This window comes from Condylostylus longicornis, unplaced genomic scaffold, assembly GCF_029603195.1.
Source record: "Condylostylus longicornis isolate FDR11 unplaced genomic scaffold, ASM2960319v2 ptg000002l, whole genome shotgun sequence".
NCBI classification, from domain to species: domain Eukaryota; kingdom Metazoa; phylum Arthropoda; class Insecta; order Diptera; family Dolichopodidae; genus Condylostylus; species Condylostylus longicornis.
Genome location: NW_026577971.1, coordinates 1,020,125 through 1,041,456, shown reverse-complemented (window position 1 = coordinate 1,041,456; position 21,332 = coordinate 1,020,125). Strand labels below are relative to the sequence as shown.

General features: G+C 23.5%; 5 protein-coding genes across 11 annotated transcripts in view; 2 read left to right on the top strand and 3 right to left on the bottom strand.

The window, feature by feature from the left end:
• LOC129605163 (uncharacterized) overlaps positions 1–21,332 on the top strand; it is an 88,778-nt gene that overhangs the window by 57,514 nt on the left and 9,932 nt on the right. For 6 of the 7 annotated variants that reach the window (XM_055514785.1, XM_055514776.1, XM_055514770.1 and 3 more), the window contains 3 exons: positions 8,937–9,924; positions 10,033–11,149; positions 20,497–20,814. In XM_055514785.1, coding sequence (XP_055370760.1) covers positions 9,296–9,924; positions 10,033–11,149; positions 20,497–20,814 — 2,064 coding nt within the window. In that variant the 5' untranslated portion in view covers positions 8,937–9,295. The remainder of the gene's footprint in view (positions 1–8,936; positions 9,925–10,032; positions 11,150–20,496; positions 20,815–21,332) is intronic. The other variant, XM_055514790.1, reaches the window with a different exon arrangement.
• Positions 1,354–1,937, bottom strand: LOC129605208 (uncharacterized). Its single transcript, XM_055514820.1, has 2 exons — positions 1,751–1,937; positions 1,354–1,696 (listed from the first exon to the last, which is right to left on the bottom strand). Exon 1 carries the CDS (start codon positions 1,935–1,937, stop codon positions 1,788–1,790), a length of 150 nt encoding a protein of 49 aa, XP_055370795.1. The 3' UTR covers positions 1,354–1,696; positions 1,751–1,787.
• LOC129605198 (uncharacterized) lies at positions 1,968–2,589 on the bottom strand. The gene has a single exon (XM_055514808.1). The coding sequence runs from the start codon at positions 2,406–2,408 to the stop codon at positions 1,968–1,970; it is 441 nt and encodes a 146-aa protein (XP_055370783.1). The 5' UTR covers positions 2,409–2,589.
• LOC129605193 (NADH-cytochrome b5 reductase-like) lies at positions 2,806–3,933 on the top strand. The gene has a single exon (XM_055514798.1). It carries the CDS (start codon positions 2,930–2,932, stop codon positions 3,854–3,856), a length of 927 nt encoding a protein of 308 aa, XP_055370773.1. The 5' UTR covers positions 2,806–2,929; the 3' UTR covers positions 3,857–3,933.
• Positions 3,884–4,879, bottom strand: LOC129605483 (iodotyrosine deiodinase). The gene is made up of 3 exons (XM_055515269.1): positions 4,738–4,879; positions 4,421–4,680; positions 3,884–4,339 (listed from the first exon to the last, which is right to left on the bottom strand). The coding sequence occupies exons 1-3, from the start codon at positions 4,877–4,879 to the stop codon at positions 3,884–3,886; spliced, it is 858 nt and encodes a 285-aa protein (XP_055371244.1).

The following is a 21,332-nucleotide window of genomic DNA, read 5'->3' as shown; positions in this document are numbered from 1 at the left end:
CATTTAATGGAGTGGCATTAAGTAATTAGTATTCATATTATTGGTATGTACATATATGCCATTCCAGTTTAATTTCTTAATTTAATGAGAAAAACTACTTTTAAATATCAAAGATAAAGTACTAACTTTGTATACTTATTAGCAAAGTATAGCAATTATTTCTAGAAAAGGAAAATCAACAAAGTAGGAACTTAGAAAATTTTTAATTTTCAAATCCAAATGAATTAGAAAATATTAAATTATAATTACAATTTAAAAAATGTTGAATAAGCAATTATAAATTTCCTAACCTAAGAAATTATAGCCTATGTACATATGTACATATGTATGTATATATTTTAACACCATTTTATGTTACTCTGTTTTCCTCTTACTTCTCCATATTCGGAGCATTTAAAAAGATAAAAGAATTTCTTTGATGAGAAAGATAAAGAAAAAAATTGTGGCGTTTGTGTGAATAATTTTAACATTTATTTGTTTTAAATCCTTTTTTTTTTGACTATAATTTTCTTAATTTTTAATATTCTTTTATCCATTTTTTCGAAGCAAGGCAAAAAAAAACTTTTGTTTTTAACATTTTCTTGCTGACAGTATTAAGGATAATTCTCATATACGATCAAGGCTAAAAAGAAAATAGAAGGAAAAATACAATTTAAATAATCATGGTAAAAAGAAAATTTTTTGGAAGAAATGAAAATAAAAAAGAAAAAGTTTAAATTTCTTGTGTTTTTTTTTTATTAGGTTTTGTTAACTTGATGAAATTGAACCAGTGTGAAACCATTTACAGAAAGCAACAAAATGTGAAAATTTATGGTTAAAGAGGAATAAAAATGGAAGGTATGGACTGCAAAGAGTACGATGAAATTGCTGCAGACGAATTGTTTAAGTAGTGGTCTATGAAAAGTGCTGAACTTCTCGTCATTTTGTATTTTCGCAAAGTGGAAGTGATGCTAAAGTGATGCATAGTAAGGAGAGGACTATGTAATTATATATTCCTAATAAATTCGTTCTGCTTGATTTTCTTTGTTCATGTCCGAGTTAAAATACATGAAGGACAAATTGATAGAGAATTTTAATAAAAATATATATTGAACTTTAATTTGTTAAACAACAGTTCTTTTTGGAGTATCGCTATTAAGATTCTCACGCTGGTCAACAAATCATTACGAATCTATTTAAGCAACAAAACTTTAAAACTCATACGGTTAGATAATGATTTATTAATGCGTTTACACATTCTGATAGAAATGCTATTACTGTTGAAAGGATTTAAATAAAAATATACCTACATTTTGTTTAATTATTACGCGTTGAGATCTTGTAGTGCAAACATTTAGAAAATTTTAAATTCTATAAAAAAACTTTATTTAAAAAAGTATACATATAAAATTTGAAATACAATTGTTCATTTTGTAATATATATTTACTTATTACTTTGTCAAAATATACTAGATAAAAATCAAAAATATTTCTATAAAATGGACGGAAATATATTTTACTTTATATCTTACTTATAGAATACAATTTTAAATTTGTAAATTAAATATAAAGTTGTAAAAGTCGTTTTACACTGAATTCGCTTGAAAAAATGACAGATCCAGATTGGGAAGCAAAAACTTCATTAAAATGTAATTAACCTCTCGTAAATTTGTAGATATTCATTCAAATTATGAACCATTTAAAAATCCGTTTTCTTCTTTAATTGTGAAGGCTATTATAAAATTTGAAAAACGACATATTTACAACTTACATTCGATTGTTATTAGAGATTAGTAAATCGGTTAAGTTTATATGTGATCATCCCAGTGAGTCCTTTCTGGAAGAGCGTGATGCCTTAGCCCACATAGTCTGGGACCAAACCGAAGAATGACAATAATTACAACTAAAACTACCATAGCCAAAGCAGCAACAGCTGGATATAATACTAGCCACGCCATTTTTAGCTTTATAGGATATTTTTTTGTAGTTTAAATATCGCTCTCACGAGTTTGAAGTTCTACGTATTCCTGTGGTTGCTGCTGAAGCTGTTGTTGAAATTGCTGCGAACGTTGAGCTTCGTAATAAGAGTAACTTGTTGGTACTCTGGATGCTTCAATATCTTGTTGATAGTAATTGCTTGGAGGATTTTTTTCCTGATAATCCAATTCTGTTAAATCTAATGGCGGTTGTTTGTGTGGTGTTGAGGTGTAAATGCTAATAATCCAACGATTACCAGTATGCCTGTCTTGCCAATATCCTTTATATTTGGTGCAACAACCAATAATGAAATTTAATAGTAGTATTGATACAATTAAAAAAGTACAGACACCTATTGTCGCATAAAATGGGCTATAATCACCCAATAATTTGTCTTTAATGTTGTAATACGGATTGTTTAAGTAAGCTGTTCTTTCGGCTACGGTAGACATTTAGAGTTTTTATTTTGTGCGTTAACACAATTTTTTTGTATTCATTACAAGAATTCTAATAATATAAAAAATTTTCTTTCACTCAAAATTAAATTTTTTTTTATATTTCTAGCATTAAATAAACAAGAAATAACAATTAACAACGCCCTTAATAATATACGTCAACCACACCTAAACTAAAATTGACATATTATGTTGTCACTCGACTAGAACTCAAGTGGAAAGCATTCACATCTTGGAAAGCAGAACATTAAAAATAATTGCCCAAACGATTCTCGAAAACGAATTAATTGACATGTGACTGTTGACTGAAAACAGATGTGTCGGGGAATAAGAATTGTTATGTTTTGTAAATAAACATTTCATTCTGATAGTTTAAAATGAGTTATAATTCCTATATGCTAATGGATAAAAAAACCAATAAAAATATTAAGAGTTTAATATAAATACATGCAATTTAAATTCATTATAAGTACATTTATGAATATATAATATTCAACAAATTTAACAAAATACATAGAATGAATGTGGAGGAATCAGACTGCTGTGGGAACGGTTGTGCTAATTGTATTTTAGATATAAACAAAACATCGAAAGATGTAGTTAGAAAATTAGAAAACAATATTAATTGTTTACATACTAAAAATTTATATGAATTAATATCTGTGGAATATGTTGTGGAACCTGATATTTTAAAAATGAGATTTAAACTGAACACGCAAGTTATCAGTGATAATCAAAGCAATGATTTGGTGCTTTATATTCCACCAGGGCATCACATTATGATGCAAACTAGTTTGTATAGTCGTCCATATACCCCATTTTGGGTGGATGAAAAAAATTTGCAATTTGAAATTTTAATAAATTTAAGACCAAACGGTGCAATGTCAAAATACATTAAGCAACTTAGACTAGGAGATTTAGTTTTATTTAAAGGACCCATTGGCAAATTTCACCACGAAATAAATAAATATGAATATTTGCTATTATTCACCAACGGAGTTGCTGTTGCTTCAGTTATACCTATTATAGAACAAATTTTAAACAATGAAGACGATATGACGAGAATAATTTTTTTTGGGTGTTTTACCGATTTGGAGAACTTCTATTTTAGAGAAAATTTTTTTAATTACAAACAATACTGGAATTTTATTGGTACATCATATTTGGCAAAGGAAAATTGTGGATATGATTGCAAGACGCAAGATGAAATTAAAAATGAGAGTTGTAATAAAAAGGAATGCTGTATTCATTTAAAACAAAAACTTAAATATGGTGAAAAAATACTTAACCGTAGGTTAACCACTGAAGATATTTCTGAATGTATAGATAGTATCAACACTAATAAAGTAAAAGTTGTTGTCTGTGGTTCTAAATCTTTTGAAAATTTTATTAAAGAAAGTTTGGATATCTGCAAAATTAATAAAGAAAATATTGATGTACTATAAAAATTTGTAATAGGTATTGCTTCACATTTAATATGTAAAAAGAATTTCATCAACATCTTTTCTTCTTAAGTCGGGTACCTTACAGTCTTCTGCTGCATATCCAACCGGAAGGAGAACTAATAACTTTTCATTATTTGGTCTGTTTAATAAAGTTCTTAAAGCTGGGCCACAATTTAATGGAGTTGTTACCAAAGAATTTAATCCAGCTGCTTGTAAGGCACAAAGCAGTATTCCAGTGGCTATGGACACGGATATTTCATTGTAATAATGTTGCTTTTTCTTACCGTCATTTCTTATTCCATATATTTGTTTAAAAATAAGAATAAGATATGGGGCATCACTTAGATATTCTTTAACATGATTAGTTTTCAGTGGTTTTAGATCTGTTGTCCACTGCCGATGCATTCTTTGACTATAATTCAAATATTCTTCTGTTTCGATAATATCTCTTATTTCATTTTTAATTGTTTCATCAGCAATAACCTAAACAAAAATTTTGAAGTTATATATTTAAATATATATACATATATACCGAAGTGAAATTGTTATAGTATGAAAACATACGCAAAAAGTCCAAGGCTCTGTATGAGCTCCACTAGGAGCAGTTCCTGCTGCTTGAATACATTGTTTAATAATTTCAAATGGCACTGGTTTTTTACTAAATTTTCTTACACTTCTACGATCATTTACAATCTCATAAAATTTGGTTGCACCACCATCTAAAACAACTTTTGCACCTGGAAATAATACATGATCTTTGTCGTCAAGAGATGGTGTAAATTCAGTATCCTCATAACAATTTTCATCGGTTTTAATACTGTTATCTGTTAAATTAAAAAAGGAAAAGCAAGGATATAAAAATATTTTTAGTAAAAAATTACCAGCTCCAATATATTCTGCTCCATCTAAATCAGTTTTTTTTCTTTTAGATATTAAATATACTGTAACCAATAAAATTATTGTGACTGGAAGTGCAATATTCCAATTTTCTAGAATAAAAGATTTCTCTGATAATAAACTCATTATTTGAAAATAAAAATACGTCTTGCTGAGAGAAGAAATAAGCCACTAATAATTTTATTTTAATTAAGTTGATTAAACTATGCGAGTATATTATGAATTTATATAAATATTTAGGTCAAAAGCTCCATTCTTCTGTCTACTTTTATGTGATGATAACGAAACATAAATATTGTCAAAAAATTCCAATGTTAAGTTCATTTTGTTTTCTTTATCTTTAGTTTTTAAAAAAGAAATAGCCACTTTTTCATTTTGTATAAATATGTACATATGTAGTTTCATTTATATGTAGGCAGTAGTTCTATTTACAAATACAAAAATTTAAAATATCAAAGTCGATTTCGTTTCCTATAACTTTTAAGACTCATTTTTTACAACGTTTAAGGAAAATGATGTGGAATTTTTCCAATAAAATTTAATATATAATATAAGTAACCAATGGTTAGTTCTGTTATTTCATTTTGTTAACTCATAAACTTTAGCTGTTAATCTTTTTATTTCAGAATAATGTTAATAAGAAATAATTCGTTTAGAGCAGGGTTTTTACTATACTAGAAAACATCTTTTATTTCTTAGTTAAAAAAATAAGAAATTAGATGTATACCTTTAACAAAATTAAATATTGTCATTATAAAGTATATTACAAGGTTTTATAAATATGGCAGTATGACAATGTAGCAATTCTCTAAAGTTAAAAGAAATTTATTTACATAAATAAATAATTATATTGCCCATGATTTGATTAGTTAATTAATTATTTCTAATAGTATACTATTTCAAGAATTGTGTTCTAAGTTTGCTATAGTCTGAATCGTTTCAAAATATGGTTAACTACTATATTTTCTACTATTTGTAATAGACATTTGATAATATGTATTTATACACAGGCTAACAATAAGAGAAACACTAATTGAAACTCTTTTTAAAAGATTCCTTCCAACTACATATATGGAAACTCATAAATTGAAGATGCTAAAAACAATGAGAATTAATTACAAAAAGCGTATGAAAAATAGAACAAACAAGTCTTTTTAGTTAGAAGGTGTGAAAAATAATTGATTATTTAAACAGTAGCTAAAAGCAAATATTTAAAATATTTCAAATTTCAATCTTATTGTTTATTAATATTTTACATTTATCAGTATCTAAAAGTAATGTTAATGTGAAAATCTGGAAATGTTATAACATTGTTTGTAATAAGTAGCGTTTCTGTGTAATACAATATGCTGTAATGAATTTAAATATGTAGTTTAACATAAATAATTTTTGTAGTGCTATTCGAAATAGCATAATTAATAATATTATTTTAATACTTTAATTAATAATAAACATATGTATACACTTATTTTCAGGAAAACTTCTATACAAAATTAATAACAATTAAAAAAAATTTTAATCCAATAATTCAATTATGATATTAATTTAATTTCAGTAAATTTTAATAAAAAATTACATTAATTGCTTATTAAATTTCAAAGCAAATATTGTTTGTTCAATATTATTAATGCAATGTTATATTAAAACTGTTATATTAATAATGAAATCAAAATCATTCATAAAAAAATTTATTATTATGAAATTTCTTCTTAAATTTCTTTAATGAAACAAAATCTTAACTCCCACTAATAGGGCCATTTTTTAATGCTTTGCATAGTATGCATTCTTTTATTATACGAGAACCTTATATATTATTGGTTTGGTACTCGTTTTATACACAGTCTCAGAATCGCGTCAATATCGTTATTGTTTATATTTTTCATTCATAATTTTTTTTCTTTTTTAATATTTTTATATAAAATTATAAATACACGATTGTCTTTAAAAAGTACATATTTTTTATTCATTTGAAAATTGTTTGAAATTGTTTTGCAAGTGAACGTTGCTGTTGAGGATAACAAAAAAAAAACCAAAGCCAAATTTTTCTTTTATTACCTTTTTGACGTCATTTTATATAATTTTTGTTTTTATGTATATTTTTTTTTTTTTACACAACCGCCTCAGCCAATATATTAGGTCCTAGTTGCTTATTACACATATTTATGTGTGTTTGTACCTGTACGAGTAGTTTAAAAGTATTTATAGAACCAGAACACAAGAAAGGAATGAAAAAATTAAAAAATTTTCTAATATAATTTTTTTTATTTAATTTGTTCGTAAAGTGTGTTGCAGGTTTTGTGTGTACTTTTTGCTCAAATATTTGATAATATTTTATATATGTTCGCACATATGTATATACATAAATGATGAGTTTTATAATTTTTCTTTGTTTTCTAAACAATATTGTTTTTTTTTTTTAAATTAAGCTAAATAGAATGTTTATATGCTTATATAAAATTTTTGACTTGTTTTGAAACAAAAAAAAAAAAACACGAATTTTATTTTAAACGATAAAAAATTTCATTTAATAAAATAATGAAAAAAAATCTGGAAATGAATTAAAGTATTTATTTAAACATAAGAATTTTCGTGCAAATGCAAAAATAAATGACTTTAATTGGAATATGCTATATTTAATTAATAATATTGTTGATCAATATGTCCATGGATCCAATATGTAATTTTATATGAAAATTAATTTAAAATAATATAAATGAGATTTCTTAAATTTCCAATTTAAATAATATTAAAAATTGCCTTTTTTTACACAAATAAATTATTTTATTTTAAGAAAATACATTAAATTTTTAATTTTGGAATCACTTTAATTTATAAAAATTCTCCAGTGGTTCAGAAATACTTATTTTTTTCTTCTAGAATCAATGATATTATATTTCAAGTTTCAGAACTAATTTACTGATCTCTTATTTTTTCATAATAACTTTTTAAATTAGATGTAAATTTTTTGCAGATGTAATTTTATTGAAAACTTCTGATGCATTAATTAAAAATTTTTATAAAATCGTATTTTAATATTCATATTGTATACGCGTAAATCAAATATATTTTTAAAGTTATTTATGTTTAAGAACACAATAAAAAATTACATATTTTGATAGTAGATATACAATGAAAAATAATAATTATGGTATGGTATGTAAAATTGAATGTATACTAATAAAGAATATGATAAAAACACATTAATTCAAATAAAGCATTCAGGCAGATTGTGTTACATCTCGATATTTTCTTTAAGTTTCAAAATGGCTTTTTATTATTTAAAATAAATAAAAGATCAATAATGATTTAATAATGTTTCTGTATATTGTGCCATCAATATTATATTTCCTTGATAATGCCAGAATGAGAAAGCAATTTATTTAATTTTAATATTTATTTTATATTCATATTTCGTGTATACATAAATATATTTATTAAATATGTATTGCATTGGTATATATAAATATTAAATTCATCTTGTATGTAACTATTATTAAAAAAAAAAAATTCATATTGTACGTATTTCTATTCATATTTTTATTATCATTTTAAAAATATTTTAAATTTTTAAATTTAATTATTGAATTTTTTTTTAAGTCATTGTTTATTATTTATACTCGTAATTTCTGAATTTATATAAAATTTTTTTTCATTATGCGTATTATATATTTATAATCTATAAAATTTTAATTATTTTAGTGGTTTACATTCTTTTGTCAAGCATCCTTTGTTATTTTCAAAAAGAATATTTTTTCTATAAAATCAATATTATTTTAAAATGATTTTCTAAAAATTTTATAATGCCGCATTATCATTGTATTATGAGAATACCAGAATGTATTCTGGAAAATATTAAATTTTTTAAATTTCTTGCGGTGTTATTTAATTTATTTTAATGTTACAAGTGGGTTTATTAAGAATCTGTTTGATAAAAATAACTCACAGGCTTCTACTTCTTCATAGTCATTTCAATTTCGGAAATTGAAAATTTAGATGCGTGTTGGAATTGAATTAGTCCTACAATTAGTGTGTTGAGTTTATTTTGTGAAAATTTATACATACATATATAAATAATTTTGAATCTCTCGGTATCATTATTTTCATATTTCATTGCAATACTATTTTCTATTTGTAAATTTATAATTTTAATAAAATTAACATTTTCTTCTTCTTTTTCTTCCAGATGTCTGCCGTAACTTTAAAAAGTGATCTATTTTTTTTTTTTGTGTAAAACAAAATTAACAGGACAAAAACATTTTTAATAAGAGAGAGAGAGAGAGAGAGAAAAAAAAACAACAATAACAACAAAGTGTTAACACTAAAGTCAACAATATCAAATTCAATGTTTTTGAGTTGAATTGCTGTGGTAGCTGTATTTTGTAGTAAAAAAAAATAGTTGTATGTAGTAGAAATAGAAATATAAACAATAATAAAATATTTTATTACTACAATATAGTAATAATAATAACATGTATATCATATTAAAATCATAATTTTATATTATTTTCTGAGAAACTCAAAAGGACAATATCATAAGATAATATGGATGAGAAGAATAATAAAGAAATTTCATTTCATCGCTATCGTTTTCTCTATAATTCTTTCAACTTTTGTCCTAAAAACTTAGAGTCTAATAATAAAAACTTATTCACTACAATATCATCTTATTCAAATTCTACAAAATATTCAACATTTTCAAAAGAAACAACAAATACAAAAGAAATAATAGAAAAGAAACGGATATTACAATATCATCAATCTTCCAATAAAAATTTATTTTCATCAGAACGAAAAAATTCAATTCAATCCGATTGCATAACAATAGGCGACACAAATTCCATTCAAAATAATAATAATAATTTACCAAATTGTAAAAATATTAAAATGTTATTTAATAACTACAATAATATTTTAAAAAATCATAAAAATAGTAATTGTAGTTGTAGTAATTGTAGCGATTTTTTAGATGTTCTACAAAATAATCAAGATAAAAATATGAAAAATGATGTAAAAAATAATCGAAATATTTTACAAAATTGGACTATCGGTGAAAAATATTATTATAATAATAAATTTTGTGCCACATTAAATTGTAAAAATGACATTGATAACATTAGTTGTAGTCCCAATGTTAATAAATCATACATCAAAGTTAGTAATATAAATAATAGGTGAGTATATAATATTTAAATGAATTAATATTGCTATAAAAGTTTAAAAATTTTTGTCTATCATTCTATATTTATCATTAATATATTATATAATTATATTGTTTACAGAATTAATAATTATAATAAAATTTATGATAAGAAATTTTGTTTAAAATGTTGGAACAATAATTGGAATATTTTCAAAAATTATTGGAAAAAAATTTTATTCTGTTTAGCAGTTATTATCATGGCAGTAAATAATATTATATTTAAATTGACAAGATTTAGTCAATCATTAATAACATTGAATTCAACAATCTTATCATCTGAAATCCAATCATCTATTAAGGGGCACAATAAATTATCAGCGGCATTAACAAGAAAAAGAAGAAGAAGAAGAGTAACAACAACAATATCAACAACAGCAATAAAAACAGTAACAAAAACAATTTCTTCAATGTATTATAATAACTGTAATAGTAATCCATTATCATCAATAAGCTCTTCATTATTTTTCTTAATAATATTCTTAACAATAATTTCAACAACGACAACACCATGTGTAGCCGGTTCAACAATTCCACCACCGAAAATTGTAAATGCCGAAGTGCCAGAATCAAATCAACAGCAACAATTGCAACAGCCACAACAGCAATTACAGCAGCAACAACGTCAGCAATATGTTCATAATAACAATAATAATAATAATAATCATCATCATCATCAAAATCAACAACATCATCAAGCAACAAAAACTAATGAAATTTATAATAACGTAAATACAAGATGGGAAAATTCACAATTAAATGAAAATCTAAATGATATTGTAAATGATAGTAATGATAGCGGTGATGGTGATGTAATTAATAATGATGATGAAGATGATGATGGAGATGATGATGATACTGGTGATGGTAGTCATACTAGCGCTAATACTAGTGATAATGATGATAAAAATGAAAATGATGATATAAGTGAAATTAAAAGTTATCATTATCATCGTAGAAGAGAAGTTAATAATAGTGCCAATATAACAGGAAAATTTTCAACATCAACAATATCAACAACAATTGCAGCAATAAATTTGAATTCATCAATAGAAAATATTGTTGGTTTAAGTGATTTAATGAATTCAAGTGATTCAATTTTAAGTAATAGTTCGGGGAAGGATAAAAATTCTAAAACAACTATAACACCTCCACCACCTTGTGAGCCAAAAGTTTTAGAAAAAATTCCACCTGATCCGGTGAGTATTTACATATGTATTCATAATGATTTGACATCTTTAGAAATTTTTATAATAATGTAATAATGAATGTACGTATATGAATATTATATAACTGCGATTAGTTTTGGATTTTTTGAATATTAATATAATTGATGACTAATACACATTTGACATTTAATAATACAATATTAAATCTGTCCCAACTAATTATTAAGAGAAATCACATCTTCTAGCAAATTAGTCTCTTGCTATAAGAAAATGTTCAATTTTTAATAAATGATTAATACTTTGTGCTAAAGGTATTAAAACAATAAAATTTTTCATGTACATATTCAATATGTAATGTATACACATGTGAATTCTAAGCAATTATGTAAGTTCAAGAAAATAAAAAAACCGACTGAAGATTGACAAAAACACAAAATAGGTTTACTTGTTAAAAATTCCATGTTTTCTATAAATTTCCGCTGGAAAAGCGTTTGCATATTAAAGAGAATTGAGAGTTTCATTAAAAAAAAAACATCCAATAAATAAAATTAAACGTCCCCCCATAGCCAATAAACAAATGTAAACGAAGACAAAATTAAATTGTCAATCGAATTACTCGATTTAGTGGGTGCACAAATAAATATTGATTATTTTTTTTTTTCTTTAATTATTTTATTTAATGGATTTAATTTAAACTAAATTTTAGATTTACATTCAAGTTTTAAATAAATTTTAAATTTCTTTTATATTGAAATCATTCACATCCGAAAGATTTGATTTTTATAAAACAAGAATAGAAAGCGAGTCTCGAAAGGTCATTGTTTTGGAGTTATATTGGTTCTCATTGTGTGAGCGAGCATATTTTGAATGTAAAATTCGGACGTTTTTTTCCCTTATTGTAAACAGTAAAAATTAAATTTATGCTGTGCTTAAAGATGCAAACATCAAGAAAAGTAACAGGATAAAATATTGAGAGAAATAAAAGAAAAGAGAAGAAAAAAAACGTTAATTCTGCGTGTTCCTTTTTCCCTTGTTTTTTTTTTCCCAAAAACCTTAAAGAATTCGTTTTTCTTTTAGCCTATTTAGTATTCAACTGATGATTTTATACATACATATAAATGTACCTATACGAGAATCTATGGATGTTATGTGGGTGCCAAAAAAGATTTTTTTTTTCATTTTTGGATATCCTTCAGTTTTACATTAACATATAATACAAACATTAGTTATACGTATACATATAAGAGTCCTTTTTTGTAGGTAAAACATTTAATTTTATAAATATATTTATAAAATATATGTATATATATATATATTATATTTTCATTTTTTTTAAGTTGAAATCTTCTATTTTGCTGTTGCTAAAAAATACGTGCCTAGAAATTTAAAATTTTATTACTCACACCCATAGAAACGAATTCTGTATAACAAATATCTTTTCGTTTAAGAGAAAATAAAATATTATGTAAGAAATTATATTGTGCATGTATGTACACAGATTGGGGTGGGTCACATAAAATTTTCCGTTGTATCTATATTTGTAATAATGAAAATATAATCAAATTTTAAGGTCAATTTTTTCTTTGTTAAGGACGTGCAGACTGTAAATAGTTCTTTTAAGAGGGCAATTAAGTAGCGTAATTAATTTTTTTTTATTAATTTCAATAAAGCCAAAATATTTTTAATGCATCTATGCTGTAGGCGCTGTATTATAGGCTGATGGCGACACATTGAATAAATTATTTGTTTGTTTTAGATGGTTAGCTAACAAAATCATTATTATATTGGAAATTTCAAAAACTTCAAATCTTATGCGCAAACTAATAACACAATTTTATTTCACATAACAATAAAAGCATTGCTAAAACAATACAATATAAATTAATTTTATTGTTCCTCTATAAATTGTATAGTGAACCACCCTAATATAAACATGTATCGAAATCTTAAACTTTTATATTTAAACATTATAAAAATTATATAAGTGTATTGTGTTTATACATAGGTGTAAATGTAATTATTATAAAAATCTATATGGAAGTGATTATATAGGAACGTGCTTAAAACATTCAACACTTTATATTTTATGTCAATATATATGTGTATATATGTATGACTATATTGTTTGTAGAAATATATACATAATAAGAATTATGTATATAATGTATATATATATATATACCTTATTTAGGCACTTATATAAAATATTTACTAAAAAGTTTTCATTCTTTTTCTACGGTACCGTTCTGTTTTATTCAGTACATTACAATTATATTCGCGTAGGTTCGCATTCAACGCAGAGCGCACGTTGCTTTGCGATTTTAAAAGAATTTTGTAAGAAAAAAAAGCAAAAATTAATATTATAATAGGTGATCTAAATAAATTTTGCTATTTTATTATGAAAATCCTTTTTTTTTTTTTGCTTATTTTGGTAAAATTTGTACGACAAAATTAATATGAAATATGTTTTTCCTGTATTCTTAATTATTTAATGCAGCACGAAAAAAAGATTTACACAGACGCTCTATATTATGTGCTCTTTATTCTTGTGACATGTTATAAGAGAAAATCTTCTATAAAGTAATTAAGCCAAGACTTTTCTACTCAATTCACCTTCGATTTTTTTTTAAATTGACAATAGATTTTGATCAGTTCAAGTTGACATTTTAAATTTATGAGAAGTTGCTTTAAAAAGAAATCATTGTGATCCATTACGTAGAACATTTACTAATTTTAAATACAACTTAGGCCGTAAATATTGTCATACATGCTTGCACTGCATTATTTGAAATATTGTAAATTTAAATGATTAAAATAAAAATTGGAATATTTTAATTTTCATTTAAAAATTTTATAATATTAATTTTATTTATTTGATTTAATTGATACGAATACAAATATTATCATAAGTGTTATATGTATATGTATAAATGAATATTTCTCACTAGTTGTAGAATAATTTAATATTAATGTAAAATTATGAAAATATGCAAAAATTCAATTTTATTGTCTTAAATTAAAAATTTCATTTACAATATTTAATTATTTAGGAATATTTTGTTAATGGGATCTGTTTTGTTTGTGTGAATGTTCTTGTAATTGATTTTTTTGATTGCTTTTTGATTTTTATTGAATATTAAAAGCTTTGTATAATAATAATATTAAAAAAATTTATTGAAAAAATTCATCACTATTTCAAGTGTTTTAAATTCTAGAAATTTAATTCCAGTTCCCATTCAAGCTTTATAAGGGAAATGTGAAATTTTTTAAGTAAACGCGGTTTACATAAGACAGTAAACAATGTTACATAAGATGAGATGGCCAAAATCTTCAATTTTATTCTCTTGTCTATTAAAACGAAAAAATAAAAGAACAATTTCTTTTGTTATTTTGATTAATTCAAGTCGAAAATTTCAAAACCATTTTATTATTTGTGCCATTAATTTAACAATTTGCTTTGCATATGAATATTTTTCGATGACACATTTGATTGCAAGAATTAAATGTTGCCATAAATAATATTAATGTCATAAACGTATTATGTTAAAAATTCAATTGTGTATATAAAAATTTTATATTAATTTAGGAATAAATTAAAAAATTTTTTAAAATTAATCACATTTTAAAATCAAAAAATTAAAATTAATGCTTTCTAAATTTTAAATGAAAAAATCTTGCAAATTGAATCGAATCTTTTTTTTTTGTTATGACAGGCGCTTTTATAATAGTATATAAAAATATATTCAGTATCCTGCTTTGAAAATAAACAATTTTCAATAAAATACGATTTTTCAACTGAATACCAAATGAAAATATTTTTTGATAAATGACAATATAATGAGTGCTTATATTATATACTTCATATTCCTCCTCTTGTTTTAATACCAAATAAATGCAATAAATTCGTGATGGAACTATAATAACAAAATTTTGTAACATCTGTTCATTTCCTGGAATTTAATGAAATTTCGATTAATTTCAAAGTGTGAGTGAAAATAAAATTTATAATTTTGTAATATATAGTTTTTAGATCGACAAAAGTTAATTTTTCATTCTCTTTTCTGAATTCATGTTGTTAAAAATTAAATAAAACAATTTTTGAACAAAAATCTGAAAGAAACTGAAAGAATTAAAGAAACTTGTTATAGTTTATTAAATAGCATCCTGAAGACCTTTTCTTAATCATAAAGGGTATCAAAAAAAAAAAAAAAAAAAGAAATAAAATATCTATAATAATATTAACGTAATAGCATAAAATAAAATAAAAATATAAGGCTAATATTTTATTTTCTTATTATTTTTCTTGGTATTGAAGTCCTTTTTCCTCTATACTTTCAATCGAAAATACTTTCTTTTTTTTTAAATTAATTTATTTTTGTATTAAATTGATATATTTCTTTGCGCCTTTTTTTTCATTATTCTTTGTTATTCCTATATTTTATTTGTTCACATTTTTGTTTCTAATTTTCTGTGGCAACAAAACAAAACTGCTTATAATTTTACAAGGAAAGGGTATATAAAGACGAGAAACTCCATTAATTTAGTAATTTTTTCCATTATCCATAGTCCATTATATTTGAACAATTCTTACATATCATAGTTGAATGAGAGAACACCTATCGAAGAAGTTTGTCTATAATTGCAAATCTAAAATTTATTAATACAAAATTTTTGTTCGATTGCTAAAATCTAAATAAGTTGTAAAAATATGAATAATAAAAGTTGGGTCACAATAATAATTTTCTATAACATTTTCTAAAAACATTCTACTACATTTTATTGATATATTAAATTATATATAAAACTATTGCATACATTTCGGATGAGTGGAAAAAAAATTTGAAGAATCTTTTGATGGCATGACATTTACCGTCATCGTTCTGCATTTATAGAAATTTTTAAATGTTTGTAGTTACAGAAATATAAGGTGTCGAAAATTCAAATTTTACAAATTTTGAAAGACGATAACTTGGGAAGGGATCGAGGTACAAAAAAATTTTCTTTTAGCAAAATAAACTAAACCACTTTTTTATAAATTTTTTTTGGGAAAAGTTGTTATGGCTGATACTAATCCATTAAAGCCAAAAATATAAGAGTGCAAAAATAAAATTCTAGAATTTCGGTATTATAGTTACTACCTTCAATTATTTAAAAAATAACATAAATCCTTTCCGATTGATTTGCATCATACTAAAATTTCTAAATAAGTTAATTTGGCTTTGTTACCACCGATAGTATTGTGCCGAATGCGCGGTGTTTAACTGCAATGCATTCTCTTTAGAAACTTGTTTTTCTAGCTTGTGATATAGATAAATGTAGGTAATTTGTTTGTGTGCATATTGGGTTTTAATTGATTTATACTGATATGGTATAGCTTGTATATAATGTATAACAGAATATTCTTAAAGATATGAATGTCAAATTGAAATTTTTTACCATTTCACTTAATTCAGGGTTTTCAAATATATTTGTTCCAAAATGTTTGTTTTTGCATTTTTATTAACATCGCACATTCCTACATATGCTTAAATTTTTGTGTTTTAATTTAATATGGCGGTATACAATAAATATTTTTTAAGGTATACTATCAAATATGACAATAATTTTATTAATTAATTTTAAATGTATATGTGTATAAAAGAAGGCAAAAAATTTGGAAGAACATAAAATTTCAATTATGTATAAAATATAGAAAAACTTTTTTTATAAATATATGACATACTAATTTTATATCATATATATTACAGGTAATATTATTTTACTCTTATGTATATATATATAAAGATCTGTATAACATCCTCAACGACAATAGTAATTAAGGAATAGTTTGAAGGAGTATAGTAATGCATATTTATTCCCATAAACAGATTATTATATGATTTTCCTATTCGTTTGTAACAGGACATTTTAATTCTCTTATATATTAAAATCATACAAAAGGTTCCGGAATATACATACCTTAGAGTCTAATTATATAACATTAAATAGAATGAAAGTGATATATACTATTGAACAGTTATTTGTTATATTCAGATATACATAATTTATATATATAGATATATATATATATATATATATATATTGTTGTCATAATATATATTTAATATAATATTAATATATATATATATATATAAATATATATATATATATATATATATTAAATATATATTATGAAAACATCAAAATCCAATCATTTAATTAATTAGGAAAATAGAAATATTTATTAGGGTAAATATTCATAAATAAATATTCGATACGTATGTATATAAAATATGTGTACATACATGTATTGTAGAAATGTACACTAAAGTATATTCATATACATATATATGTCTAAATATATATGAGGACTTAAATGTATATGCATATTTTTGGGGGAATAATGTATATTTATAGACTGTTGAAAATCTTTTATTTCCCAAAGAGGGAATTTAATATGTTCATCATTAACACATCAACAATAAATAAATTTTTTTGCTAAGTATCTGGTAACACATATATAGCAATAATAATAAATAAAAAATTTTTCATATTTTATTAATTTATTTCTATATTTATTTGTTTGTATAATTGTATTAAAAATTCAATTTGCATTAGTTTTTGTTTTCGAAAATTATATTTAAATTATTAGCATCGCTTAAGCCCAATTTATTTCTGTCGTTTATTGGTTTGTCTAAGCTAAGTATAGCATATATTTTTATTAAACTTTATTTAACACTTTTTGGCCAAAAATAGCATGTGAGCAAAAACATGCTGTGAGAAACAAAATAAAACACAGAGAGAGAGAGAGAATAAAAAAACTGCACGAAAAATAAAGTTAATGTCATAACACCAAATTTTCGTACAAAATTTCGCCATCTCCTCAGATATAGTCAAGAAACAGATCAACTAACGAATTTTAATAATTTGTAATGATTCCAGAAAACAAAAACCTGATTCCATTTTCTGGGTTTATGATTCTATCAAAAAAAATATAACTTTAAATTTTCAGGAAACATTTTTTCGAATAAATTTTTCTTTTTTTTCATTAGTTTTAATTCAATTTGAATGAATGAAAACCTTTGAAATGATCTGAAGAATCTAATTCCGAAAACGGAATCTAAAAGCTACCTCATACTAATTGTATTCAGCATGAACGTGACAAAAATGATAAGTCATTAAATTCTCATAACTATAACTAAACTCACTATGAATAGAAGTAGGCTAATATATATACATATATATATTCTTCTATATATATATATATATATCCATCTCAATCAACATATATACAATTTAAGTTTTTATTTTTCTCATTATAATTGAAGAAATTTCTTATATCCTCTTACATCTATACATGTAGATCAATCTGTATGTTAAGGAGTTTCCTTTGCATATCACGAAATTGTATTTTACCCACATTTTTATATATAAACTTAAATTATATGACTATTTACCTTTATTCAGTTTCCTTAATATTATCGTCATTATCATAACAATAATAATTATGATGATGATTATTATTATTAATGATATTAAATTAATTTCTTATCCCATATGAATTATGCAAATGTATATATGTATATTTAAGAATATATAATATCTAAGTACCATTTATTTTTTTCTCAAAGTGTGTATAAGTACTCCTAATTATTTATTACTTAATAAAATTCTTTAATTTCACTATGAGTAAGACATGTAAGAATTTTATTTACAGAAAATGTTTAACGAATTATAAATTATCTACATTGAATATTTAAAAAAAAAATTCTTTATACGTATGTACATATTAATAAAAACCGTTAATGATAAATAATTATTGAAATATATAAATTTTATCTGTTATACAAGTGATATGAAATTTAACTTTTTAAATTACGAATAAATAGAGTGAACTGTGGATAAATTTAGTTGTAGGAAAATAGAAAAAATTTAAGCCTATTTAGGAATCGCAAATCTGTACGATATTACGTTACAAATGTACGGGAAAATATAGTTGCTACCGCGAGTACGTTTTGTTACGCAGCGTCTGCTTGGATATTAGACAATTCTGCAAAAATAAAATATAAAAATGAGAGATTCTATTCAATTAGAATTTAAAAAAAGCATAAAACTGAGTGCATTGAATTAGATTTAAGGGATATCGCTAAAGAGTCCATTCAGGATAACAGTTTGGATCATCCGCGAGTGTTTGCCATACTTTATTAGCATTAACACAACCGTTGACGGATTGTACATTAACTGGTGCTAAATTCTTATATTCACTCTCAAAATCTATCAGGACTTTAAATTCAAAATGTTTTACAGTTTATTTAAATTTAGACCTACTTCTAAATTTTGGAAAAAAAAATGCATGAATTTATAAAATATTTATAAGATGATAGAAAAGATATGTATGTATATGTACTTACATTTTTCCTTTTATACTTCAAAAAAATTGAACTTTTCGAGAAATTTTATTAAAATACCACCTTTCGCAAACAAAATATTTAGGGAATGAAATATGCCAAAAAAATCACTTAAGTAGCAATTTATATAGTAGTAATTTTGCTACTTTAAGCATCCGGAAATTTGCGTTTGATTTTTTTCTATATTGAAGGGTATATTGTAAAAATATGAAGAGCACTTGTGCACGGCTCAATTGAAATTTATTAAGTATACATTGTAAAATTATATAACCCCGAAAGTAAAACACATATTACAATAGTTTTATCAACATTAATTTCTCTTGGACAATCCATCGGAAATACCTTCTTCAGATTCATTATTTGAATAACATAATATGCCCTTTGTTGCATACGATTAGGAAGATCTAGTATTTTCTTTTTCATAATACAATAAATACAGTAAGCGTATATTAGGAAAATTAATAAAGGACCTGTAACTTGTAAGCCATATTTGACTTAAGAGTTATAGTAAGATTTGTCTTCTGTAACAAAATACTATGAATTCAAAGATGTACAAGTAAGAGTTTTGTATATACTACACCAAAATAGCGTAGTTGAACAGTTTGTTTTTACAATTTTAATTTTTAAAGCGATGCTGAAAGAGCAATTCAATTTTAAAAAATTAAAATTAAGAAGAATAAAAAACTATTAAAATAATATTCATATACTTGTAGAATATACATACATATATATATGAAAAATTATAAAAATTATTTTTAATTATTTATGCAAAAAAAAAATATCTATTTTATTATTTGTAAAATTTTTTTTTATCTTTTTCTTCTTTTTCTACTTTTTCATTAAATATTCAATCAATGTTACGATTTGTATACAACGTTTAACATGATGTTAACATAAAAATCTTTTAAATAAAAATTTTTTTATATAATTATAATACATATGCACATATATACGAATATATATATTTATTTATATGTGTATATAATATAGTCATTTGATGTAGAAGATATTTGTATTGATGCTGCAAAAGAATTTGCTGAATTTTTATCAACAAAATCATCAATATCATCAGTATTAGAGAATACAGGAGTACTGCAACAATCTTCATTATCATCTATATCATTTAGTGGATCTGGTAGTGGTATTAATATACAATCACAATCTAATAGTGGATTAATTGAAGAGATAAGAAAAAAAGCAAATAATATTGCAAATGAAGCATTACAAATGGATGAAAATCTTTTAGCATTTGCAATTGCATCACCAATTTTACATATTGCTGTTGTTAAATTCCGGGATAATGTTACGGTTTGTTAATTTAAATTTTTTTTCAATATAATAATATTATTTTATATATTTTATATGACATATTTATTTAGAAAACAAAAATAGGTACATATATTTAAATTATACATACTTACGTCATGAATTCTTGAGCTTAATTTTTCTTTTGCATTATTTAAATAGACTATTATTATTGCGTTTCCGAATGTCGTCATATGGTTTTTGCCTTTCTATATACATACAATAACCATGATTTCATATAGTTTGGCTTAGTTCGTGTATATTATGTTGATTTGCATCACATCTTACATAAATATATGCAAAATAACATTTATTTTATAGTAATTTATTTAATTTTTTTTTGATTTTAAAATTCCGAATTTTTATGGTTTTACTTCAAGATTAAAAAAAACAAAACGGAAGACAAGAAAATAAAAGTTTTCAATCATGAACAGAGAGAGACAGAGTGAGAGTGGAAAACAAGCAGACGTGATATTATTAATGACAATAATATTTTTAGCTCTGAAAAAGAATCCAAGTAA

What these genes read in the sequence shown, in the direction of transcription:
- LOC129605483 (XM_055515269.1), bottom strand. Translation starts at nt 4,879, where the DNA reads ATGAGTTTATTATCAGAGAAATCTTTTATTCTAGAAAATTGGAATATT. An exon ending in AGCAGAATATATTGGAGCTG is followed by an intron (nt 4,681 to 4,737) that starts GTAATTTTTTAC and finishes TTAATTTAACAG; the next exon opens with ATAACAGTATTAAAACCGAT. An exon ending in CAGAGCCTTGGACTTTTTGC is followed by an intron (nt 4,340 to 4,420) that starts GTATGTTTTCAT and finishes ATTTTTGTTTAG; the next exon opens with GTTATTGCTGATGAAACAAT.
- LOC129605198 (XM_055514808.1), bottom strand. Translation starts at nt 2,408, where the DNA reads ATGTCTACCGTAGCCGAAAGAACAGCTTACTTAAACAATCCGTATTAC.
- LOC129605193 (XM_055514798.1), top strand. Translation starts at nt 2,930, where the DNA reads ATGAATGTGGAGGAATCAGACTGCTGTGGGAACGGTTGTGCTAATTGT.
- LOC129605208 (XM_055514820.1), bottom strand. Translation starts at nt 1,937, where the DNA reads ATGGCGTGGCTAGTATTATATCCAGCTGTTGCTGCTTTGGCTATGGTA.